Source organism: Oscarella lobularis, chromosome 10, assembly GCF_947507565.1.
Source record: "Oscarella lobularis chromosome 10, ooOscLobu1.1, whole genome shotgun sequence".
Lineage (NCBI taxonomy): Eukaryota > Metazoa > Porifera > Homoscleromorpha > Homosclerophorida > Oscarellidae > Oscarella > Oscarella lobularis.
The window spans coordinates 808,160-831,788 of NC_089184.1; the positions used below are offsets into that span (position 1 = coordinate 808,160).

A 23,629-nucleotide genomic window follows, 5' to 3' on the forward strand; every position below is an offset into this window, starting at 1 on the left:
ACGCAAGCAGAGGTGAGGCAACGGGGCACGTAGTGGCACCCGTAACAGTCAATCTATTTAGGGACGCGGAAAAGTTGCGGGATAAACAAAAACTCGCCGACGAAAAGAAGTCAGGAAGCGGGAAAAAATAGCGATTCAGGACATTTTTTTCTTGTTTTTTGTCCGGGACTCTTATGCATAGCGTACTGGTGATCCAAAATGGCGTACACGCATGGTTATTCGTCTGCATCGCAATCGGCCTATCCAGGATCGATCGGCCGTGGGCACACTACCGGCGTACATCTATCATCGCAAGCGGCAGTTAATCCAGGAATCCAAACGCACGTGCAACTCCAAGTAAAGAAGTCGCGCGTTGTCACGCATTTCCCGAGCGAAATACACGTTCAGTGTAGTTTTTGTTCAGCGTAGGCGTCCTTCGTACACGCTGCGACGGAGATTAGCCTCGTAGACCCTTTTCCTAGACCACAGATACTCCCTCTAGACAGACTCGCATAATATAGCCTCTCCTCTTACCAGTACACGACTCCGTCCTATGTTCGACCTCAAGTCGCAGCAGCAGTCCAAGCATCAAGTATAACACGCGCGCCGACCGCCTACGTTCCGGGAGCGGCGGCAGGCGGAGCAACGACACCAGGCGCTCTACCAGCCGCAACATCCACTATCGTCCCCTATCCAACCTACGCTTCGTCCTACGCGGCTAAACCGACTGCGCAGGTGTACAGTAGTCAAACTGGGGTCGCACCGCCGGTCGCACCGGTTGCCACGGTGTATAACTACACGACGGCATATCCGTCTTATTATTCAAGCTACTATATGAGAAGTGCGGCGGGGACTGGGACGACGGGTGGTCAGGCGGTCGGATCCGCGGCTGCGACGATCTCTGGACCGCCGCCGCCGCCGCCACCGGGTGCCTCGTCAAATCAACAGGCGGTCGTTGCTCAAGCCATGGCCGCGCAGACGAATCGAGGCGCGGCGTCTTTGACGGCGTTTAGTCCCGTCGCTTATGCGACGGCCGCGACGTATTTGAAGCAACAGCAGCATCAGCAGCAACATCAGCATCAGCAGCATCAGAGGCACTTGGGAGTGGGTCAAATGCGAAAGGGTATCGGGAGTTGGAAGCCCGGTGGCGGACGTGGAAGAGGGTCCCCGAACGTGGGTGGAATGAAGGACAGTTCGACGTTCTTTTGCGAGACTTGTCGCGTCAACTGTACTGGATATTTGGTAAGGGATCGGAGTAGAGAAAAGGGGGCCCGGTTTTTTTATCTTCTTTTGAAGACGTGGAAATTGCACTTGGACGGGCAGAAACACAAGAAGAAGTTGGCTCAGCAGTCGAAAACGGGAACACCGACGCATCAGTCTTCGGCGAACGAACTCCGATGCGATCTGTGCGATCTGTCCATGACTGGTATTCACGCTTTCAATGCTCACATCAAGGGTTCCAAGCACATGAAGGTGAGAACTGATCGAGTTTTTAGAGAAGCGCGGCGATTTTTTCCTCCAAGGCGCTGAGACTGTATCAGAAGTTGGGAAAACCCATACCCGCAGTCAAGATTCCTCAGCATTTGGCCAACAAAGCCGTCTCCACTGTCAGCCCGAAGTATCCCGCACCGAAAACGAATTTTATTGGCGGTCAAACATTGCATTCGACGGGATTTTCCTCGGCAACTTCGGCAGCGATATTGGCTCCAGGAACAGAAGCGGCAATAGGTGTCCATGCCATTCAGGAAGAGCAGGAAATTGTCGGTACGTAACCTAACCCTATCTGAGTTCACCTTTATAAGATTTTTATTTAGTAGGAGCTGAGTACGTTACGGCTGTCGGTCCCAGTGAGAAAATGCCTCGCGGGGGCTTTCACTGTCATCTCTGCGATTGCTCTTTCAATGACATCTCAGCAAAGACTCTTCACTTGCGTGGTCGAAGACATAGAACCCAATACAAGGTTAATAAGACGTAAAGGATTCCTATTCGTTGTCCACGCAATTATTCGCTAGGCTAAAGTGCAACCTGATTTGAAAGTGGACCAGCCGCCCTACAAGCAAAGATACGAGCAGAAAGTGAAGGCGCGACGGGAGGAATTCGAAGCGAGACAACAGCAGCGAATGGCCATGCAGCAAATGTACTTTTTAATTAAAGAGTCTTACCGCGTCTTCTGATTCACTATCGTTATAGGAGGCGAAAGCCTGTTCATTCTCTTCCTCCTGCCGCCCCCGTTCCAATGCACGCTCCCGCTCCGGATTACTATGATACGTATAACGTGTACGACGCTTTTGGAGAGGCATATCAAAGTGACGAAGAATGGTGCGAAATCGCGTGGAATTTAGAGTAGTAGCGAGTTAGAGATTTACTTATTAGGAGTCAAGATGGTCCTTATTACGAGTCTTGGTATGGAACAGAACAGGAGATTTTGGTAGAGAGAGATTTTACGACTCGGGTTATTGAATAGAAACCGTTTGTTGTCTAGGAATCCCTTGATGATATGACGCAGGCAAAACACGATGAAATTTATCCAAACGACGAAGAGGTACATTATTTGGAGGCCTCGGAACTTTTTTTTTGGAAAGTGTTCTTCAGATCTTTGCCATTCAATCGCTCGTCTCAGAAATTGAGGTGACCATGCGACGCGTTTCCGACTCTCTTACACCTCAAAAAAGGTAAGGAAAGAACAGAATATTTCTGCAATGTAAAACTCTTCCTTTCTCTTCCTTCAGACAACCAGACATCAATTTCGACAAAATGGCCGTTTTAGCGGCAATCAAGCGCGAGGAACCGAAAGATGACGACAACGACGACGAAGGCGACGGCGTCAAACAAGAAGGACCGAAAGGTGGCGGCGGCGGCAAGCCTCTTGATGAGGAACGACGTAAGTACATTATCCGCACTCGTACAACCATGTTATCATTAATCATTCCGGCGTTGGGTCCCGTTTGCTTTGTCTTCGCCGCCCCGTTTCCACGTATCTCTTTCTTCGATGGCTTCCGTTTATCCCCTTCGTCGTCGTCCTAAGTAGTGCCGATTAAATTACGTACAGTCAATCGGCCATCTGTTAGGAGTCGTTTCTTTTGCTCTCGCGTGTGTGGCTTCAGCGGCTTGCATCTTGTCCTTGTGTAGGAGTGTTAAGGGCTCTGATGAGGGTCGGTCCGTTGGCGAAGGGTCTCCTCATCACGGGCGATTGGAAAGTCGATTTAGTTATGCTGTGCAGCGGTGAGAGCAAAGAGAATGTCTCGTCTCGTAAAACGCAGTGTACTTGTGTAGAAAAGCCGACGCGGGTTTTACTCGATGCAGCCGCTTCGTTGCTGAGAAAGGAGATAGCCGTATAGAATTTATACGATAGCGATGCACTACTGTACTATAAGTTGACGTTCAGGATGATGAGCGCGTTACCGTGCTCTACGACGAGGCCGCTCTCGCCGTCCAATGCCAGGACAAAAACGTTGCAGCGGTTGCGAAGATAACGTTTACGTCGCCGGAAATGCGCACGGAGCTGAGTCCAGAGGAACTAGAAGGTAAGGCGTACGACCCCCTCCCTAAGCAATACGGAAGCGACTCGAATGAAGACGCGACGCTATGGACGGGTGAAAATACTTTGATGCTCCGTCCTTGTGTGTGTGTGTGTATGTGCGTATCTTTGTCTGTCCCCCCCTCGATGGAGCATCATTGTAATTTGTCCTGACGTCTTCTCCCTTCCCCCCTTTGTAGCTGATAAGGAACGAGGCGTTCTCGCGCGGCAGCCGTGTGTCGCGGTCTTGGCCGAATTGAGAAGAGCCAAGTGGTTTCAGGTTGGCACCTGTCTGCTCTATCATTTTCACTTATTTCGGATTTTTATGCAAGAGCAACAGTGTGCTACTCGGGTAGCTGCTTGCCCTCAAAAGACATCCAGCGGGCAGGCAGTTGACCTGAGATATATAGTAGTATTTCGTAGAATACTTATATTATTTATTATTGTTATCATTGCTTCAGTTCTTTTCTCTCCACCTTCCCCTTCCCTTTTGTGTATGTCTACAGGCCAACGTTCACGATTTGCCCGGCGCTTTGGTCGTGTTGCGCGTCATGCGCGAGCTCTGCAGGCGCGTTTCTCTCTGGAGTGCTATTAAGCAGTGGGTAGGTGCTTTAAAGGGGCAAGGCGGGGAAAAGATTTAAATATTGTTTGTAGCCACTTGAACTATTGACTAAAGGTTGCGTTCAGAGCTGCACTCTTGGTTTTGAAGATTCAACTGAGGCAGCGTATCCAGGCTGGGGAATTAGAAGAATCATGGAAGTTATTGCTGGTGGTTTACTCTTGCCAGGTACTGTACCTATTTAGTAGGAAGAGGAGCATTTAAATATAAGTCTTTTTTAAGGTGGTCCCGGTTTGTTGGACCCTTGCGAAAGAGATCGTACTGATGCAGCAGGAGATCTAACGGCTGATCAGAGAGAAGAGATCACATCTAGTGCCCAAGTAAGTTGAACTGCGGGTGGCGAGGGGTGAATTGTGACACGACGTCGTTTTAGGTAGCTCTCCGGCTCATGTCTTGCGGGCAGATGTATCGCGTTCTAGGCATGGCCGCTCCTCAACAGCTCGTCAACCCGGGGCAAAACAACGAACCACTCTACCCGGAAGAAGAGCCACCTGCAAAGAAATCCAAAGAAGGGGAAGAAATGAACGACGACGAAGAAGAAGAAAACGCAGATGAAGTTGAAAACTCTGAACCACAGCCAGAACCACAGCCAGAACCACAGCCAGAACCAGAAATACAGCCAGAACCAGAACAGGAAGAACCAGAACAGGAAGAACCAGAACAGGAAGAAGAAGAAGAAGAAAACGAAGACGAAGCTGCTCCTGCTCCTGCTCCCGCTCCTCAAGAGGTAAAACCAGAGGAAGAAGAAGACAAATCTATTGAAAATTAGACAATATCTTACATACTATATGGAGGAGCTCAAGTCACAAGAGAAGCCGCCTTGCTGTCTTTTCTTACAAAAAACGGTAATAGTTCTGTTGGTGCTTTATAATGGATTTCTTTCTGTCCTTCAAAAGGCGTTGTCCCATCGTTTCCATCAATCCACGTTCCCGCCGGCAGATACAGCGTCCGAATGGTCTCCTTGGGCCGAATTACCGGCGCAACGAGAACGTCATCGCCCAATAGAAATTGATCATTGACTAATTGGGCTTGCGGATCCGTCGGCGCTATCCACCAAAGCGGCCGAACGATAGGATAACCCGTCAAAGCGCTCTCTTTTGCCAAATCGACAATATACGAACCAAAGCGTTCGTGTAATTGCACCGCCTTGCGAACCGGATCCAAAACGGAAGAATCCAGACACCGCGAGTTCCACGGCGCGAGCGAGAACTGCATCGCCGGCATTAGCGCCGTCGCTTGAGCCCAACGCACGAAGAGCTCGTCGTAACCCGACGGGCAAACGGTCTTACGAAAGTCGTCCGGATCGTACGCATTACCGCCAATCATATCCGGAAGAACGAACGGATAGCCCATAACGCTTAGGGTGAGCACGGAAACGACGAGCGCGTGGAGCCCGTTATCGAGATCCCATCTCGAGTCCTTATCCATCACGCGAACGAGAAGGGGCAGATGCTGCGTGAAATAGCCGACGCGCACCTCGGCGAGCGGCGCAAAACGAGCCGCCACGTCGGCGTACATTGCGGAATATTCGCCCGGGTTGCCGACCATCTGATCGAATGAGAACACGTCCGGTAAGAAGGAGACTTCGGCGCCGTCAAATTTGAACGAGTCGACGCCATAGTGAGACCGCATTTTTTCCAGCCGTTCAATGAACCAAGCTGCTGCTTCCGGGTTGGTGACGTCGAGGACGGCGGCGGCAGACGACTGGCTATTCCACCAGGACACCAAACCGACCGTCTCTCGCGATCCCTTTACCCAGTATTGGCTCTCCAAGCCCTCCTTGAACGCCTGTGAATCGACATTAGCGAATGGGTGTACCCACGTTGTCACGTTGAATCCCTTCGAATGAAGCGTCTCGATCATACGAGAAGCGTTCGGAAATTTCGCTGAATCAAAATCGAAATCGCCGTAATGTGACGAGTACCCGTCGTCGATTTCGATATTGCTGAAGCTGAAGTTATAACGAATAATATCATCGGCGAATTGCAACACGTTCGTTTCATTGACATTCGATTTGTACTCGGCCCACGTGGACCAGATGGGCCGCTCGAATAGACTTTGATCTGGCGTTCCAGTAGGACGCTCGAAAAACGTCTCCACGACCAAATCATACAAAGCTCGCAGATCATCGTGAACGCAGAGCATGTAACTCAACTCCAGTATCCCTTCATAATTCGGATAGGCCAAGGGATCCAACCGCGCTTCCAATCGCATCGACCCGCCGTCAAATCCGACGAAGAGCGGCACAGTACGATTCACTGCAATAACCACACCTACGCTGCTCAACCATATAGGCTGTAATACGGATCCGTAAGCGCTCGGATTCGAATAGAGATCCCCCGAAGTAAATGCCCCCGCGGGACGAGAAGCGTTCGTTTCTAGCGGCCACGCGGGTTTATGCGTTTCCGCGCCGCCGTACCAGTTCGCCTCCGACAGGTCGTACGAGTCCGCGAGCGACGTCGTTTCGCGCGTCGTCGCCGTCCAATGAACGCGAAAGCACGCCGCGCGTGCGTCGCTCATGTTTACGCGATCGACGACGAGATTCGCTTCTCCCGTCCACGTCGCGTTGCGCCGATCGGACGCGTCGTCGACGATCGGGTCGTTTGTTCGCAGATCGCGACCGATGCGACCGCGCAGCACGATCGCGCCGTTGTGCGAGACGACGAGACGTCGCGCGAGTTCGTCGATTTTCAGACGCGAATCGCCGGCGCCGTCGACGTTGCCGTCGTCGTCACGCGGTTCTAAAGTGTATGCGCAGATGACGGCGACGATGGCAACGATGCCGAGAACGGTGACGGCGGCGATTAGACAACGTTTCGATGGCGCGGGTTTTTTGGGGGGCCCTGGTGCCTCGTCGACTGCAGGTTCGTCTTTCTTTTTGACATTTTTGACATTCGTTTTAGCGTCGTCTTCTTTTGGGTCCTCGTTTTCCTTCGATATGAGCGCTTCGTCGTCTCCCGATTCCATCGTAGTCGAGGGCGTGGTTACTCACGCGACCGAGCACATGTCGCTGTACCTTGATTGACTGATTGCCGCTTTGACCATCGGGCCATCGCAAATTCTTTTCTATTCCAGTCTTTTTTGCTCCCTCTGAGAACCGCGATTTAGCATTTTGTTCCGACTGGCGCGCGCTCCCAGAAACCGGATTCTCTGAATGGGCTCTTGAGCCATTTGCTTCTAAGGCTGCGGTTGCCATATCTGATTACTGATGACTGCCCCCTAAGAGATACTGCAAGGCAAAGACCCCACGTAAACGGATAAGAACGAACCGCGGAAGTGCACCGTCTCGCTCTCCCCGGACAACCGACTTTCTAGACTCGTACATTCACACGCGGAATTGACCGCCTCCCCGCGTCGAACCCAACCCAGCCCCCCTGGCACGTAAATACAATAAACCGGATGTGTAATCGTCATGTGACATTGATTCCATTCTCCTGACGCGACGTGTGACAGAGAAAGGAGAAGTGGGCGGGCTTACGAGCCATTATAAATGGGATTGGGCTCATTGAGACGACTCGTTCATTTTCTCGACGTTGGTGGCGCCGGAGTGGTGCGCTTGATTGAGTCAGCACTTGTTGGTCCACTGGATTAAGGGCCGAACGATAGGACCAAACGATAACGCCCTGCCTATTGGAGACGCCGCGTCACTTGGACTCCAGCTGGCCTCTGTGGCTTTCGTCCCAATTCATTTACCTTTAAAGAACTCGTTGTCGTGACCGAGCACAATCATTCGCCGTTCGGCAGCGTTCCTCGATCCCTAGCTCCGCGCTATGATGACCGAAGTGCATCGACTAGCAATGGATCAGTCGTTCCATCATCATCATCATCACCACCACCATCACCATCATCACCATCCCCACAAGCGATTGGGAAGCGACGTTTCGAGCGGAGGAAAACGCGTACCGACTCGCACCTGCAAGGTCATGATTCTCGGCGCCGCCGACGTTGGGAAGTCCGGTAAGCGTACACGCGCACGCGATCGCGAGAGAGCGCTAGAGAGAGATCGAGAGGCGAAACACAAACCGTAGCTATGGGTTGCTGTTAACATTTACGACGTCTGAGCCTTCTTATATAAACGAACGCTTTGCCCTTTGATACCTCGATCGAGACGGTCACTTCCTCGTATAATAGCTCCGCGCCATGGAGTCTAACTGGATTTTCGTTTCTGTTTTGCAGCGCTCGTCGTCAGGTACATAACGAAGCGCTTTCTTCACGAGTACGATTCCGCAGGTTAGTCGAGTCATCTGCCGTTTCCTTTTTCGAGTAAACAGTCGTAGTTATGTCCCGCTTGAATATTCATTCTCGGTCGTGCGTGTACGTCGCGACGACGTGCCCGCAGGCGCGCGCGAATCAAGTCCACTTAGCGTTCCACTCTATCCATGAATTCTACAAACGGGTTGTTTATCTTCTGTAGAAAATGTCTACATCAAGGAGGCGATGCTCGGAGGCCAGCGATGCGAACTGAAAATCCTCGACACGTCAACGAATACGGTACGTAAGAGAGACGGAAGGAGAGCGCCGCAGGGCGCCAAATTTGTCATCTTCTAACCGCGCGCTCCTTTCATAGACCGACACGACAATGTATGACATCTGGAGCACGTGGTCGGACTGTTTCGTTCTCGTCTACAGCATCACCGATCCGGAGAGCCTTCGTCACGTCATCGAAGCTAAACGCGACATCGATCATCGGCGTCGCTTCAATCCTGCCTACTTTATTCTCGTCGGTAATAAATGCGATCTTCTCCAACAGCGACGCGTCACCGAGCGCGAGGGTCGCGCGACGGCGGACGCGCTCGGCTGCGCCGCCTTTTACGAAGTATCGGCGCGCGACAACGTCAGCGTTCAGACGGCGTTCGAAAATTCGCTCAATTCTCCCGATTCGAAACGGCTCAGCTATCGTCGAAATAGCGTAATCGGCGCCGCCACTCCGGCGCCGGTGGCGCCCACTCCCGAAAAAAAGAAATACTTTTGGAGTCGATCGAAAAAATCGGCGTCCAAAGGACGATCCGTCGAGGCGCCCTCGCCGACGATTCGCGATCCGCTCGCGCTTCGATCGATCACTGCGATGCGCCGATCGTCCATTCCTTGGTGAATTATAGCGTTCAAGTTGAAGATAAGCCGTAGTTTTTTAGTAGGAACTAACTATTTATGAAAATAATTATCTGACGAAGAGGCGCCGTGTTCATTTGCTCTATCTCTTTTTTTTGTAATTGCATGCTGCTAACGTTCTGATCTACACTATTTGGTATGAGAACAATGGCTGCAGATTGACCTTGTGGCCATGTTGTCGATTCTCGTATATTGAGTTATCTCGTCTCTGTCGGTCACGTGTTAGGGACGCTGTCACGCGCGCGCGCTTTCTCAATTAGCAAAGAAGACTGTCAGGGCCGCCAAAGCTATTACTGCCCATTAAGAGAGGAGTTCCATCTTGTATTTGCATGCATATTAAGTGTTTCTCTGAACGCTGTGTGACTTCAAGTTTTTCATTAGCATTAATTAGTAGGGAATGCACGAAGGCGGAAATTCTGCAGAGTTTTTGAAAATTCTTTGTCTCCAACTCGAGACCACCTGCGTCTTTCGTTGGAAAGAAAACAGTCTTCTCCTATCCGGGGAAAGCGTCTCCCTTCAGTTGATTTCAACTCACATAGAAAAAATGGGCGATTCCGTCGAATGTCGCCTATTCGAACGTACGAAACTAGATCCACCCGACGAAATAGAGGAGGTGACTCGAAAAAAGCTCACAGCGCACTCGCGTACCCCCTCGAAGCTCTCAAACGTGCAGAAATGGCGAGCGTGCCACAACGCCGTCCTCAAACTCATAGCCGGAGCGTCCGAACAGGAAGCCCACGACATTCTAAGCGCAAAGGCAAGCAATCGAACGTCAGGGAAGGACTCCAATTCACTTTCGGGGCCCCCTTAGGTTTGCCGAAGCGTGCAGGAACACGAGGAAGTGTCCGTGGGCCTCTTGAACATAATTTTGACTAATCCTGGCGCCGCTCGTACGGTAAGAGAAGACGAGGTCGAATCCGGGATTTTCGCATTTTTGACGTCACATTTTTAGCGGTACAGCGATTTGGCTTTTGTTACTCGCGATGGACTCGGTTTGGTTGTAAATTGCCTCGAGTTCATCGTCATGGAGAAGTTTAGACGCATGAGGGAAATGACTAAGCAGCAGGTGGTGGGGGGGAGGGGGGGAGAGGGGGATTGGCTTGGACTCAAGCTCGTTCTAACCGTCCCTATCAGATTCTGTGGATCGTAAACGAAATGGTTAGAAATAGGTTTGCTGGCGTTGAGAGGGTCTGCATTGCCTTATTGAAGCAGATCGAAGGTTCAATAGTTAATGCCAATATTGAACCACCTATTTCAATATTATAAGGGGGTAACACGATGCCTGGGAACGTGCGACTTGCTGACAGCGTACTCCGAGTATTTAGGGATAATAGGTAGACGTCTAGACGGGAGAGCCGATTTCCTTGCTTTGATTCTTTCTTCTCTTGCGAGGGAGTGGCTCGAGAGTTTGCCCAGAATTGTCTGTTTCGCTGTCTACACGTACCTGAGACTCATACAAGACCACAGTTCTCCCGCGTTGACGTCGCTTCGCAATGCAGAAGTCGATTTCTGCATAGCGTGTCTGAGAACGCAAGTAGGGGGGCTGAAGATGAGAAAACGTAGTGTCTTCTCATAACGGTCAGCTCTTAGTTCATGGACTGCGCAGCTATTGGCAGAGACCTCGTTCGTCTCTTACAGACAATAGCTAGGTCAGTACTGATCGATCACCGTATGCAGTACTTAATTAATCAGTGGGCTATCTAGGATTCCGGAGTTTGCTGCCTTATGGAAAGACATACTGCAAAATCCCACCTCGCTGAGTCCTCACTTCTCAGGTTCTAGCATAGCATATTGGAGCGTTTCTTTTTTTAAAATTTTTTCTTTAATTATTAAGGCGTTCTCCAACTTCTTACCGTTCGCACGTCGAGGCACTACATTGCTAGTCGTCTGACGTCTGATATGGAAGCGAAGTTGAATTTTTTAGCAATGCAGGTCAAATTTGGCCATCAGAAACGATACCAGGATTGGTTTCAGAGAGACGTGCGTAATGGCCTTGAAAGCGATTACGTCATCTGTATATATACGTAAAATGGTATTTTAGTATTTACTAACGCCTGAAAGCCAATCTCTCATCAGCGACTTCATTCGATACATTTGCTGTATAATTCATCCGTCGAACGAAATTCTTTCGTCGGACGTCGTGCAACGGTGGGCCATCATAGGATGGCTTCTAACGAAATGCCAGGTAACGAACGCTATAATGACTTCCCATGCCGCATCTTTTTCCTTCTAGTCCAACGTTGCCGCGTGCAATGCTAAGCTGGCTCTCTTCTACGATTGGTTTTTCTACAATCCCGAGCACGAGAGCATAATGTGTATAGGTGAGAAAGGGTTGATCTGAAGAGAATAGGAATTATTTCCCCTTCAGAACCCGCCATTCTAATAATGAGCTATTCCGTTAACACGCATCCCAATATCACGGCAACCTTGATCGACTTCCTAGTCAGAGTAAAATTCTTAGACACACTCGCCTCTATAACGCAGATGAGTTATTTCTCCAGATGATACCGGCTTTTGGTGAAGGCCTAGAAGAGTACGTCTCCCATGGCGTAAACAACGCTATTCGCGATATATTAGAAAAACGCGTCGTAGGGTAGGAAAGCACTCTCTGCCTCCGTCCCATCTCCCCGTAAACTACGTCGATTCAGGTCGATTGACCAACTTATTTCCAGTCCCCGTCTCGACAGCGTGCTGACGGGATCGTTTCAGCGCGCTGTTCAGCGCGCGCTCGATCACTTTCAAAATCCCGAGCCGTTTCGTGACGGCGACGATGACGTCGTTGTTATCGAGGACGAAGAGGTGGGCGGCGGCGGCGGAGTCGATTCTGGCGTTTTTCCGTCGTCTATTGACGATGAAAGCGAAAGAATGGAGAAGCCGGTAAAGGGAGTGGAATTGGGGGAGGTGGAGATCGTGGAAGAGGAAGAAGACGCGGAGGAGAAAGAGAAAACGGGAGAGGACGAAGCGGAAATTGATCTTGGGGAAGAATTGCGTCGTCTACCGGACAGATGGGTTCGAAAAATAGAAGCCCTAAAGAGGGATAGGTAAAGTCCCCTTAGAAACAAACCATGGGGCGTTTAGCAATATAGAGCAATTTTGACGTCATTATTTTTGTAATAGTCTGGATGTGAGACGAAAAGCGGTCGACGAATTGATGGAGTCAGTTGTTCGCGAGATCGACGTACGTTCAAGTCAATTGAACGCCCTTGCAAAATGCATGGCAATCCGGCTGAAATCCGACTTCGATGACGCCTGCGAAATCGAAGGGTAACTGAACTCTGATAAAAAAGTCGTGTTCTATTGCGATCTTGTTTTCCAGGGAAATGTCAGATGTTGGCAGATCTCTACCCTTCTCCCTATTTCGGTGCATCCGTCTCTCCTTTCCCTTATTTATTATTTACATAGGGTTTTCTAGCCATGCGGATCCAGCGAGACCGTCGAACGTCTATCGTCGAGTCGTCGCCTTTCTGCCGCGTCTCTTCAACCACGAGAATCGTCTCGGCTACACGCTGCTCTACTACGCGAAAGCGCGAGCCGTCGCGACTGGCGACCCCGTCGCCGCCGCCTCCGTCTACGCCGCATTCGCCGCCGAAACAAAGTCGCCATCCGCGTCGCCGGCGTCAAATCTCGAGGCGTGTATCATACGCGATATGGAAGTAAGAGGGGGAGGGGGGGAGGGAGGGGGGTCAATCAATTGACCTTGTAGGGGGGGACTATTAGAAGAAGGCCTGTGCGTAGGAGGCTTCTTTATATAGTAGGGGACCAATTTAGTGGGGGGGCGGAAATAGATTGGTAGGAGAGGCTTGGCTTGGGCTTGGATCCGCCTCGTGTATCTAGAACCCTGGGAATATTTTATTTGATATACGGTATCTCGGTTTTTGCGTCTCCGCAGCGATGCCAGACAGTGGATACAAATTTATTCTATTTCCTCATACCTGGTGTATACCAGCAGGTGGGGCGCTCTCGAGACGTCTCCCCACGCGTGCGATAGCAATTGTTTTTCGTTCTTCAGTTTTCCGACGCTGTGACCGGCTCTTCCGGTTTGTTATATCTTATCGTTTCGAGTATTGACTCGGCTCAGGTGCGCACTTCGCTTGGAAAGCAAATCAATACCAATGTCAACGTTGATTTATTGTTTCAGCTTCACGACTTAATTTGCCAGCTGTCGCTTAGCAAATTTCAGCTATTCGGTTGTGCTCGAATAGCCGAGCTTCTCGGTTCGTTAGCAGCCAGATGGACACGTCCCATAAGCTGAAGACTCGATTAGTTAATTCGTCTTTGTTTAGCCAAGTCCCTTGAATGGGAGACCTTTGAACAAATAAGCGTGTGGCAGCTGCTGATGGCCGAGAACTCGGCTCCAGAAGAAGTTGTCAAGATTTTACCGTTAGATTCAAACTGTAAGTCCCCAACTATTTTTATCCTTGGTGATACGATCTCATGCTTCTTATGGCAGCCCACCCAGAACCTCTGTCTGGTCTTGTTTTATTTTTAAGAAATCACAGGTGAGACTTTAGATTGCGGCAGATGCGACTTTCATGTTCGACATTCTTTTTCCTTTTTCCCGTCAGCCCTTCTCCTGAACTCTTAGAAGCCGTATTTCGCATGCCTACAAGCGACGGTCAATTCGCGCTGACCGTCCTCAAGCAATGGGCCGTTCGATGGCCTCGCGAACTCGTCACGCCCGTCGTCGACTGTCTAGGCCGGGCGGTGGAGGAGAAGCGCGGAGACGAGTATCGTCGATCGCGACAAAAAACCGTCAAATGTGGTATTTTTACCTCGTAGATCATCAACAGGGGTTATCATTCAGTACATCAACGATCTAAGGCAACTTCTTCCTGGAGACAATCAGTGTAGGATGTTTTTTGTTTATGACTACCAACATCTGCTTGACTATTGGGCTCTATCTCTTATAGTTGTCTGTGATCCTGAGATGATCGACTCGTTGGCGATGTTCGACACAAGCGCTCTTCACCCGTCTCCCTCTGAAAGGTACAGTACCGGTTACTGATCTACGTACGTAAATGCATGCACCCGTACCACTCACTTCCGTGACCCGGACAGTAGTTCTTGGCATCTTCCCTATTTCCGTCGACTCTTCCGCTTTACATTCCAGAACACCGCCGTCGACTCCCAAGTGGCTCAAAAGCGGAGAACGAAAGCGAAGCCAATCCCTGTCCGATAACGAACTGGTAAGACGGCGCGGGAGCCCCCTCTCACACGAGACCGCCCGCGTCAACGGGTTTCCGTCCTCCCGCGCACGTGCAGGACATCATCCCGAAGCCGAAGCTGCAACGAGCCGCGAGACGATTCGTAGACGAAAGCGACGACGACGATGACGAAGACAACGCGGCAACATGAGTCTAAAGATCGTCTATGCAAAGTCTTTCATTGCATAAATGAATCGGCGGCGCTAGAAGTAAACTTCGCCGCCGCGCTTTTCTACATGCCCGACTCTAATTTCCGCTAAACTGTACAAAGTGCGGCCGATACCGCTTTCTAACTCTCTGTACACATTATACACAAGCATCTCTAAACTACAAAGGTCCGTTAGCTAGGGCCGGGGGGGCCGGCCCCCCCCTTATTGCTGTCGGCTCAGACTTCGCTTTATTCGTCTCGAAACCGAACGGATCATTCGAATCGACTTTCGTCGCAACAATTTGGCTGTCGGCGTCGAATCGATCGTCGTCGCGTCGCATATCCGCTCTTGTCGCCGTATTTCTCGCACGCACTGCGCGAACGCTTCGTCGACGCCGCGACGTAGGCGCGCCGACGTTCGCACGAACGGGCATCCCATATTGCCGGCAAGCCGTCGCCCCTCCTCTTCGGCAGCGTCGACGTCGCGAACGAGATCGTCCTTGTTGCCGACGAGAACGATGGGAACGGGCGCGTAGTCGCGCGTTCGTTCGATGAGCGTTGCAAAGCGATGGAGTCGTTCGTAGCTCTTGCTATCGGTGAGCGAATAGACGAGCACGAGCCCGTCCGCTTGGCGCACGTGCTGCTCGCGCAGACGCGCCACTTCGTCTTGACCGGCCGTGTCGAGGATGCTCAGTTCGACGGGCACTTCGTCGATCGTCGTCAATCGCGTGTACTCCTCCTCCAATGTCGGATCGTGGTAGTCGACGAAGAGATTCTGCACGTATTGGATCGTCAACGCCGATTTTCCTACGCCTTCTTCGCCGAGTACGACGATTCGGTGTTTTCGTCGTCGCTGCGATTGCGGCTGCGGCACGATCGAATCAGCGCGAGTGCGTCGAAGAGACTTTGCGTTCATCTTTCGATTTGCTCGAGTGTGTGACGAGAACTGACCTCCTCGACGACCTTCCAGTGACTGTTATACCACGCCAGGCGGATAATTCAATTAGTCTTGTACTTGGGGGCGGCCGCGACGTCATCTCCATAACCGACTTCCCGCGTTTTCCCGCCGAGGGTCAAGAAACGATGCCACTTACCTGCCCCCCTCATCGCAAACAACGACTTCGTCAGTACAGCGTAAAAAAAAACGAGCCGTTTGCTTAGTTCTCAGAGCGATCTCTGGGGGTCGCGAAATCATGCAGGTAGGCGTGTAATCCGAAGCCATGCATTCGCGAAGTCTGAGTCTGTGACTATCAGACCGAGACTATGGGGAGGTCATTGTCTTGGCTAGCGCAGCGTATGCGCATGCATCGATGCCGCCAGCTGCCCTGGTTACCGAATTTGTTTTACAACGTGGCCTCGCGTTCTCTTTGCTGGCATCGCGGGGGCAGGCCGCTCTCGCGACCACCGCGAGTTCGTCACCACCTCCGAAAGTTGATCGCATAAACATTTCCATTTAAACATTGTTGGATTTGTCGAAAGCTAAATCTGCAATCCTTCCTTCTAAGAACTAGTGCGGTGGAGGAGGAAAGTAAAGTTTGTTCCAGAAGACGTCATACACACTTCCACCCCCTAACCATGACGTCACGGATAGTGCTCCAAGAGACGGCTTACGGTCTCGTAACCGGAACTTCAAGATGGAGTCTCGAAAATGCTCGTCCTGCGGCTCTCTCCTATCGATAACGACGACTGCGACCATCTGCAACATGTGCCTTGCAAGCCAAATCAACAACGTGCGCTTGGCGGCGCAAGATTTCGAGTCGTTTCTCGTCAATTGCGTGCGTCGAATCGACATGGCCGATCTGCAAGTTCGCCAAGTCGAAAAGGCGTGCAACAACTCGATCGCGTCGATAAACGTCAACGCGAATCGACTCCAGATGGGCACGAGACGCATATTCGACGCAATGCGAGCCGTACTCGTTCGATACGAGCAAGACCTCTTACGCCAAATATCCGAAGAGCGTCGCCGAAAAATTCAATTTCTCGATCGCAAACGAGATCACGTAATCGATCGGCGTCGTCTTCTCGCTCAAGCGAAAGCGAAATGTAAACAGAAATCAAAAGAAAATTTATTTTATTATTTTTGAAATTCTCTTATATTATAGGCGAAAATGCGCAACGTCAGTTCGACATGAACAAGCTCGAAATGCTCGCAAAACGCGAGGAAATCGAACGCGAACTTCGTCGTCGCGTCGAAGTGCCGCCCGACGTCGCTCCCATGCGCGTAACGCCGGCCGCCGTACGACTCAACGCGCACAATCTCATCAAAGATCTCATGAACGCGTTGCCTAGGGTAACACGAGAAAAACTCGAGACACCAAATTTTGTTAACGGTTATTTTTTGTTTTAGTCGTCGTCTTCGTCTTCGCGGGCTGCCGATCATTCCGGCGGAACTGGCGGAAGTGTCGGCGGAACTGGCGGAAGTGTCGGCGGCGGCGGCGACGGTGGCGGTGGCAGTGGTACAACAACGACAAGCCAGGAATCAGCACAAAGACCGAAGAGGCGATCGTCTTGTTCCGTTGCTTCGGCAACTGGGCCTCCTCCGAAAGTTCTATTGGCTCCGTCTGTTGACAATGAGAATCGAGCCGTTGCCACTGCCGCCGTCGCCGCAGCCGCAACCGTTTCACTTCCAGAACCGGAATCGAGTCACTCGTCATCTCAAACTTTGCCTCCTGCGTCCGATGAGACGGATTCGTGGCCGCTTAATTTTGAAATCGAACACGGAAAAATGGTTTTTCCCGATGCCGGGTCGGGATCGGAGGGAACGGCGTCGCCGCCACCGCCGCCGCCGGAGGAAGGCGTGCGAGTCAAAACGGAGGACTCTGACGACGCTAGAGCCGAGCAAAATCAAGACGGCGGCGGCAACGAAGACGACAACGAGTCCCAGTCAAACGATCGGAATTATGACTGGTGCGCTATCTGTTACGACGGCGGAAATTTGATCTGCTGTGATAACTGTTCGTTGGCGTATCATTTCAAGTGTGCTAATCTGAAGAAAGAGCCAGAGTAAGGAGACAGAGCGCACTATAGTTTATCTGAACAAGGTTTCGCGTATGTTTAGAGGTGTATGGCTTTGTTCCGTCTGTCGCGGTCGGCTTCTCATTCCAGAGCATGAAACGGTGCCAGGTGAGGAATATCGAGTACGGGGGAAAAAAATAACGTTATCCGTTGTACTTATTTTTAGATGACGTCGAGCCTGGCCAGGTAATTTCCCCGTAGCCTACAGATGTGGATGTGTCTGGCTAGGATGTGTCTCACTAAAGGATGTGGCTCATTAGTTAGACACGTCACAGTCCCAGTCCCAGTCCCAGTCTCTTCTTGCATATGCAACGTTCATCTTCCATTGAGTTCCATATTCTATTATTCGTTCTCGTTTTAGGAGTGTACGCTTCTTTTGGACGTGCTTCGTTGGCATGAAAACAGCTGGCCTTTTCGGGAGCCAGTGTCACCTAAGCAGGCAAGCGTAGTCAACGTACCGTAGGTAAATGGCTATTGTGGTCACATATTAGGCGCCAAACTACTTTGAAATTATTTCGCGTCCCATATCACTTCGAGACATCAAAAAGGAACTGATGAAGGGAACGTACAAAGATAATCAGAGAAAGTTTGTAGAAGACGTCGAACTGATATTTTCCAATTGCTCTCAATATAACTTGGTGAGTTGTTTCACAAGGCTTGGACCCTACATACTCGAGTGCTTGATTTCTAGCCCTTCTCTGAAGTGGCGGCCTTAGGAAGATCGCTTCAATCGTTCTTCAAGCAGATGCTTGCAAAATATGCACCACATCTTCTTCATAGAGAAGAACCAGCTCCACCCGCTACTCGAATCAAGCAAGAAAAATTCTGATAGTTGATGATTATAAAAAGGGTCTTTTACGTTGTTTCTATGTTGTATCCAGTGAAATAGTAAGTAGTAGTCAACGCTCGGTTTGCGCGGGTAGTATCCGGGAGATCATCGCTCGACTTTCAAGGTGAGTTGTCACCATATATCGTCTCTTCTCCTCCTCTACGATTTCCGTCCGTTGTTCGCACAGCTTGCTTTTGTCTCATGAATCCCGAATCCGGCGTCAAACAACGAATACAAAGCCTCGCCGTCGAAGTTTCCGAATCGGGCGACGAAAATTTGGCGTGGAAACTCCTAACCGTCGTCGACGTTCTCGGCGACTGTCGCAGATCGTCGAACAGGCTCCTCCTGACGGCAGCGCACGAAGAAATCTGGCGCTACGGCCTCCTCGAAACGATAGTCGAAATTCTGAAGGACGACTTCGATGACGTCAGAGGTGAGTGGAACACGGCGGCCAAACTCGCCCAAATCGTCGCCGAATGCATCGAAAACGTGCGTCCCATTCACGCCGAGCTCGATTTCGCTTCGAACGCCGTCGAAACGCTTCTGCTCGTCGCCAGCGCTCAGCAGGAGAAATTCGTCGCCATATTGAATAGCGGCGTCCCCAAAGGGGACGCCAAGCCGACGCTCGACGATTTTCGCGCGACGCTCGACGGCGCGACGCGACTCGGCACAAACGTCGCCTCCCTCTCGACTTCCTTTCTCCAATCGCCGCTTCTCCTTCACATGCTCATCACGGAAAACCCGGAAACGGCTCATCTCGTCTTGACGGCAATTCGTCGCGTCGTCCAATCGAACGCGAAAGCGTTGCGAAAAATCGACGAAATAATCATATCGAATCTTCTCGACGAAATCGTATTCAAAGTGTCGTCGACTCGCGAGCCGTTCGTCGCCTGTTCCGCCGTTCGTCTCAGTCTCGCCTTAGCCGACGCGCGTCCCGATCGCTTTCTTCCTCTCTTCGTCGCCCAATACGGCGGCCTTCGGCCTTTGATTGCCAAATGGAAACGACAGGGCTTCGACGACGACGTCCACAGGCTTCTCGCTTTGCTCGACAGTAATCAGGAGGAGAGATTCGTCGAACGGCGTCGAGACGACGCCGCTCGACGAATTCAGGCGTTATGGAAGGGACGCGAGGCTCGGAGACGAGTCGATGCCGGTCGTCGCGGCGTCGTGAAGTTGCAGCGATTGGTACGCGATTGGCTAGGGCGTAAACGCGAGGGGAAGAGATCGGCGAGACTCGATCTCTTGACGCGGCAAGCAAAGGAGGATCAATATCGCGTGGAAATTAGACGGACCATGGTGAAGCAGATGGCGTACTTAGAGCACGTACCGGCCGGTAAAGTCGACGCTTATTTGACGGAGAGAGAAGCCAAGGCGGCGACGGTGCTCCAGTCGCGCTATCGGGGTCTTCTCGCTCGACGGAAGTTGGCGAAACGGCGAGCGTTCGAGGAACGAGATAAGGCGGCGCGACGCATACAGAGGGAGTATAGGGGGTTCGTAGAGCGGCGACGGTTACGAGAGAGAGAGGCGGCGACGAGTCTTGATCTAAATCGATGGGGTTTTGATATTGGGGAAGAGCGACGGCGGGAGATCGAGGAGAGGATAGCAATTGTGCGCGAGAGATCTCCTTACCGGTTCGAAACGATTGAGTCGTTGCGTGAATTGCACGATAGAGCGCAGCGAATGGTTGGCGATTTTTTGAGTAGTCGGCGACGCGATAGGGACGGTGACGTGCGTCGACGAGCGCTCGTCGCTCGGCTTCGAAGCGACGCGGCGCAGTTTTTGAGCGCGCCGCGTCTGGTCGAGGCGGGGGTTGAAGACGTGGAAGCGTTTAGTTCGGCGTCGGGTCCCGTTGTCGCTATGGCGCAGAGGGCGCACGCTGAAGAGCTGAAGGCGGCGCGATTGCCCTGGTGGAAGCGGGTACCGTTGGGAGAAAACATTGATTTGGCCGAATTGGGTGCAATAAACGCGACATAGAAACGTGCGAATGGTAGTACTGTATGCCCCATGCATGCGTTTTTAGAGTCCCTTCAGTATGTCCCAGCATGATGCGGCGGAATGAAAGTGGAAGAAGATGCACAACGGGTAAAAGACGCCTGATAGAACTGTCCAATTTCTTCCGTAGAACTTTGTGAAGAGAGGGTTGCAGTAGATTCCTGACATCTCGTACGTTGCGAAAATCCAGAGAACGACGTTGAAGATGAGCAGACTTAACGTGGCAAGTTGAAGCATTCTTGTCTTTAGCGGACGAATGGTTTCTCTATCGTTCGTTTTCCTCCTGTTCATGTTACGAGACTGCAGCCCGCTAATGACGAAAAGAGACTGAAATAAACCCAAGACAAGGTACATCATGCTGTTAACCGAATAAAGTGTGAGGAACTCTTGGCAAATTGTATTAGTGGCAGGCAATACATGTATCACTGTCGTGCTCAGAATTGCCGAAAGCTGTAAAACTTGGGCAATGTACATTCCAAGAAGAGACAGCAGGAGCAACGCCGATTCAATAAAGACGTGAGTGGAGACTGCAGAACCGCGGCGTTCCTTTAGCAGGAACAGTCCAATGATTGAGTAGATGATGCAAAATGTGGCTATCATTAGTTGAACGGCAACATAAAGTTTTGTAGGCAGCGTATTTTTGTCTTTAGCTATGCTGATGTAGATGACCACAAGGATTGTAGCCGCAGCTGATAGAAATACGAAGAAGACAACCAGCGGCTGGTTGATACAGGGACATCGGGCTCTGTTTTCAGTATCTTCTTCAGTTCGACGGTCTGGTGACCCATGAGAGGTTCCCCCTTCTTGTGACCGAGAACGACGATGAGCAGTTTCCCCGTCTGGTGACCGAGAACGACGATGAGCGGTTTCCCCGTCTGGTGACCGAGAACGATGAGCAGTTTCCTGCTCTTCTGTGTCCTGCTTTTTTTTGTCCATAAATAGCCACATGTTGAAGACGATTGCGGATGCGCTAAAGCAGAATTCTACAATAGCTGGACTGGCAATTGCTTCTGCATAGTCAAGTATTTTGCTGAATGTAGAGGCAGACTCAGCGCCCCGATTGTTCGTCAAATGATTGCCAAAACAGTAGTGCTGTATAGCAGTCTTGTCGCAGATGTTAGTCATCTTCGATGATCGTTCGGTTGCTTCGATTAGCGACGCTCTGAACCATATTCCATAATTGGTTGCCAAAAGGTGCAGTAGAAATAGTTTTGTTTTCCAACCCGTAATGAATTTGGCTTTAGTGTGAGTAAGGACGAAATATATCTCTGCCATGAAAAATAAAGCAAGGAGCGTCAAATACGGCAGTCTTATTCTTGCGTTCATTTTTTGATTCTTTTGTTTACAGGTTGTCGTTGCCGCACACTGTACTATTGCGGTAACATACCAAGTCACTGCTATGAATCCAAATGTGACCATCCCGTAGTGGAGATAGCCACCACTTTGCGTTGACGTCTTTTTCCGTACGTGACCGCAGCAGCTGAACGAGAACAGTCCGACTAGTGAAAGAAACAGCAGAATGATAAAAAAAATATGATTGGCAGTTTCAGTGCTGCTATAGGTGACAGCAGTATCGTTCGTAGCGTTGCCGAGAATGGAGGAGAAATTCAGACTGGTATCAATGCCGATGATAAAAATGAAATAGTGCAAGCTCAATAACGCGGAGGTCGTGGTTTGTCCCATGAACGCGTCTTTCAGAGCTTTCAGGCGTTCTTTTAGACCGAGAGGAGTTGAATCTTGTTCCTGCTCACGGATAACAGATAAGCAGGTAGAAGACGAAGCTCCTGTCTTACCGAGTGTCTGTGAGTGGAGTCGGAGTCGGAGTCTCTGGCTTCAATATCATCTCCCGTTGATTCCATGATTCTGCGATGGCGAGGCCGGGGAAAATGACCCAGAACTGCTTTGTACCTTGCTGATATATAGTCATTTAGGGGACTGATGGCGAAAGGGGAAGCTGTAACAACGTAAACATCACGAGGTGCATGGCCGCATGATCGAAAGTGTGGTGCAACGGACGGCGGGAGATTGAGGAGGATAGCGATTGCGTTCGTCGTCGAAGAGATCTCCTCAATTGTACCGGTTTGAAACGTTTGACGCGTTGCTCGTCGACGAGCGCCGGCGTCGGAGCGACGCGCGGGGTCGAGGCGGAAGTGTACGTGGGGAATTAGGCGTTCGTTCCGGTTCGGGTCCCGTTCCCGCTAGGGCGCAGAGCTAGGGGGCAGAGTTATGAAGAGCTCGATATTACCCTGGTGGAAGCGTGTACCGTGGGAAAACACTGATTTGGCCGAATTGGGTGCAATGAACGCGACATAAAAAAAGCGTGCAAGGGGTAGTGTTCGCCGCGTTCGGGGTTTTAGAGACCCTTCAGTATGTCCCAGCATGATGCGGCGGAATGAAAGTGGAAGAAGATCCACAGCGGGTAAAAGACGTCTGATAAAAATGCCCAGTTAGTGTTTTCGTAGAAGGTGGTGAAAAGGGCATTGCAGTGGAGTCCTGACATTTCGTACGTTCGGGAAATCCAGAGGTTGACGTTGCAGAGGAGCAAAATTAGCGTGATGAGTTGAAGAAGTCTCGTCTCAAGCGGGCGAGTGGTATCTTGATTGTTCGTTTGGTTTCTTCTATTCATATTACGAGACTGCAGCCCGCCAATGATGAAAAAGGACTGAAAAAGACCCAAGACAAGGTACAGGCCGCTGTTGATAGAATATATTACGATGAGCTTTTGACACTCGCGTGTATTTTTTGAATGCGTGTTGACAGTTGCCGAGAGCTGCAATGCCTGGGCGATATACGTTCCTAGAAGAGCAATCAGCAGCAGCGCCGATTCAATGAGAACGTGAGTAGATAGGGCAGAATTGTCGCGTTTCTTTAACAGGACCAGTCCAATAATGGAAGAGATTATGGATATTGAGGCTGTCACTTGCTGGACGGCAACGTAGAATGTCGTCGGTATGGTGTCGGTTTGTTTGTCTGTGTCTATAACACTGCAAATGATGGCAAGGATCATGCTCACCAGTAGAAATATGGCGAAGAGAGCTAGCGACGGGCGGATACAGATCCGTTTGTCAATTTTCTTGGCCTTTGAAAGAAGAGGGGTTTTTCCTCCTGTCTGAGTCTCTCTGTCAACGTCCTCTTTCTCTTCCTCTTTCTCGTCTTTCTTTTCTTCCTTTTTTTCCTCCTTCGCGTTTTCCGTTTCGTCGTCCATGAACAGCCACAT

At 50.8% G+C, this 23,629-nt stretch overlaps 8 protein-coding genes across 12 annotated transcripts; 5 read left to right on the forward strand and 3 right to left on the reverse strand.

Moving 5' to 3' along the window:
* Window positions 1-65: 65 nt before the first annotated feature.
* Window positions 66-7,261, forward strand: LOC136192301 (zinc finger RNA-binding protein-like). 3 transcript variants are annotated; one of them, XM_065980834.1, is made up of 19 exons: window positions 66-336; window positions 517-1,221; window positions 1,276-1,452; window positions 1,503-1,743; window positions 1,794-1,939; window positions 1,992-2,116; window positions 2,170-2,298; window positions 2,353-2,407; window positions 2,462-2,521; window positions 2,572-2,651; window positions 2,709-2,860; window positions 3,109-3,201; window positions 3,253-3,311; window positions 3,365-3,503; window positions 3,697-3,776; window positions 4,003-4,098; window positions 4,151-4,283; window positions 4,338-4,435; window positions 4,489-7,261. In XM_065980834.1, the coding sequence occupies exons 1-19, from the start codon at window positions 199-201 to the stop codon at window positions 4,882-4,884; spliced, it is 3,102 nt and encodes a 1,033-aa protein (XP_065836906.1). In that variant the 5' UTR covers window positions 66-198; the 3' UTR covers window positions 4,885-7,261. The 3 variants fall into 3 exon arrangements, with proteins under 3 accessions (XP_065836906.1, XP_065836907.1, XP_065836908.1); XM_065980835.1 differs by having other exon boundaries at window positions 1,797-1,939; XM_065980836.1 differs by lacking the exons at window positions 4,338-4,435; window positions 4,489-7,261 and having other exon boundaries at window positions 3,697-4,098; window positions 4,151-4,277.
* On the reverse strand, window positions 4,855-7,447 carry LOC136192303 (myogenesis-regulating glycosidase-like). The gene is made up of 2 exons (XM_065980837.1): window positions 7,385-7,447; window positions 4,855-7,334 (listed from the first exon to the last, which is right to left on the reverse strand). Exon 2 carries the CDS (start codon window positions 7,080-7,082, stop codon window positions 4,914-4,916), a length of 2,169 nt encoding a protein of 722 aa, XP_065836909.1. The 5' UTR covers window positions 7,083-7,334; window positions 7,385-7,447; the 3' UTR covers window positions 4,855-4,913.
* Window positions 7,366-9,414, forward strand: LOC136192308 (ras-related protein Rap-1-like). Its single transcript, XM_065980843.1, has 4 exons — window positions 7,366-8,072; window positions 8,292-8,345; window positions 8,530-8,606; window positions 8,683-9,414. The coding sequence occupies exons 1-4, from the start codon at window positions 7,886-7,888 to the stop codon at window positions 9,205-9,207; spliced, it is 843 nt and encodes a 280-aa protein (XP_065836915.1). The 5' UTR covers window positions 7,366-7,885; the 3' UTR covers window positions 9,208-9,414.
* A 341-nt stretch (window positions 9,415-9,755) lies between these two features.
* LOC136192460 (integrator complex subunit 3-like) lies at window positions 9,756-14,777 on the forward strand. Of its 2 annotated transcripts, XM_065981085.1 has the most exons (27): window positions 9,756-9,837; window positions 9,898-9,981; window positions 10,036-10,119; window positions 10,177-10,290; window positions 10,359-10,443; window positions 10,492-10,558; window positions 10,617-10,758; window positions 10,815-10,873; window positions 10,929-10,999; window positions 11,059-11,204; window positions 11,266-11,409; window positions 11,458-11,545; window positions 11,593-11,672; window positions 11,726-11,817; window positions 11,873-12,265; window positions 12,342-12,488; window positions 12,541-12,585; window positions 12,637-12,877; window positions 13,114-13,173; window positions 13,234-13,302; window positions 13,363-13,438; window positions 13,508-13,618; window positions 13,675-13,723; window positions 13,790-13,951; window positions 14,004-14,210; window positions 14,335-14,410; window positions 14,487-14,777. In XM_065981085.1, exons 1-27 carry the CDS (start codon window positions 9,769-9,771, stop codon window positions 14,577-14,579), a joined length of 3,054 nt encoding a protein of 1,017 aa, XP_065837157.1. In that variant the 5' UTR covers window positions 9,756-9,768; the 3' UTR covers window positions 14,580-14,777. The 2 variants fall into 2 exon arrangements, with proteins under 2 accessions (XP_065837157.1, XP_065837156.1); XM_065981084.1 differs by having other exon boundaries at window positions 12,541-12,877.
* Window positions 14,589-15,776, reverse strand: LOC136192464 (ras-like protein 1). Its single transcript, XM_065981089.1, has one exon. The coding sequence runs from the start codon at window positions 15,490-15,492 to the stop codon at window positions 14,800-14,802; it is 693 nt and encodes a 230-aa protein (XP_065837161.1). The 5' UTR covers window positions 15,493-15,776; the 3' UTR covers window positions 14,589-14,799.
* Window positions 15,636-18,425, forward strand: LOC136192463 (E3 ubiquitin-protein ligase TRIM33-like). Its single transcript, XM_065981088.1, has 9 exons — window positions 15,636-15,775; window positions 15,831-16,619; window positions 16,679-16,866; window positions 16,924-17,579; window positions 17,635-17,699; window positions 17,758-17,777; window positions 17,953-18,030; window positions 18,083-18,229; window positions 18,283-18,425. Exons 2-9 carry the CDS (start codon window positions 16,211-16,213, stop codon window positions 18,418-18,420), a joined length of 1,701 nt encoding a protein of 566 aa, XP_065837160.1. The 5' UTR covers window positions 15,636-15,775; window positions 15,831-16,210; the 3' UTR covers window positions 18,421-18,425.
* A 45-nt stretch (window positions 18,426-18,470) lies between these two features.
* On the forward strand, window positions 18,471-21,221 carry LOC136192462 (IQ calmodulin-binding motif-containing protein 1-like). 2 transcript variants are annotated; one of them, XR_010671146.1, is made up of 3 exons: window positions 18,471-18,544; window positions 18,608-20,760; window positions 20,817-21,221. XR_010671146.1 is itself a non-coding variant. In XM_065981087.1 (2 exons), exon 2 carries the CDS (start codon window positions 18,622-18,624, stop codon window positions 20,392-20,394), a length of 1,773 nt encoding a protein of 590 aa, XP_065837159.1. In that variant the 5' UTR covers window positions 18,471-18,544; window positions 18,608-18,621; the 3' UTR covers window positions 20,395-20,775. The 2 variants fall into 2 exon arrangements, 1 of the variants encoding a protein (XP_065837159.1); XM_065981087.1 differs by lacking the exon at window positions 20,817-21,221 and having other exon boundaries at window positions 18,608-20,775.
* Window positions 20,238-22,516, reverse strand: LOC136192461 (proton channel OtopLc-like). Its single transcript, XM_065981086.1, has 2 exons — window positions 22,206-22,516; window positions 20,238-22,155 (listed from the first exon to the last, which is right to left on the reverse strand). The coding sequence occupies exons 1-2, from the start codon at window positions 22,269-22,271 to the stop codon at window positions 20,437-20,439; spliced, it is 1,785 nt and encodes a 594-aa protein (XP_065837158.1). The 5' UTR covers window positions 22,272-22,516; the 3' UTR covers window positions 20,238-20,436.
* Between the last annotated feature and the right edge of the window lie 1,113 nt (window positions 22,517-23,629).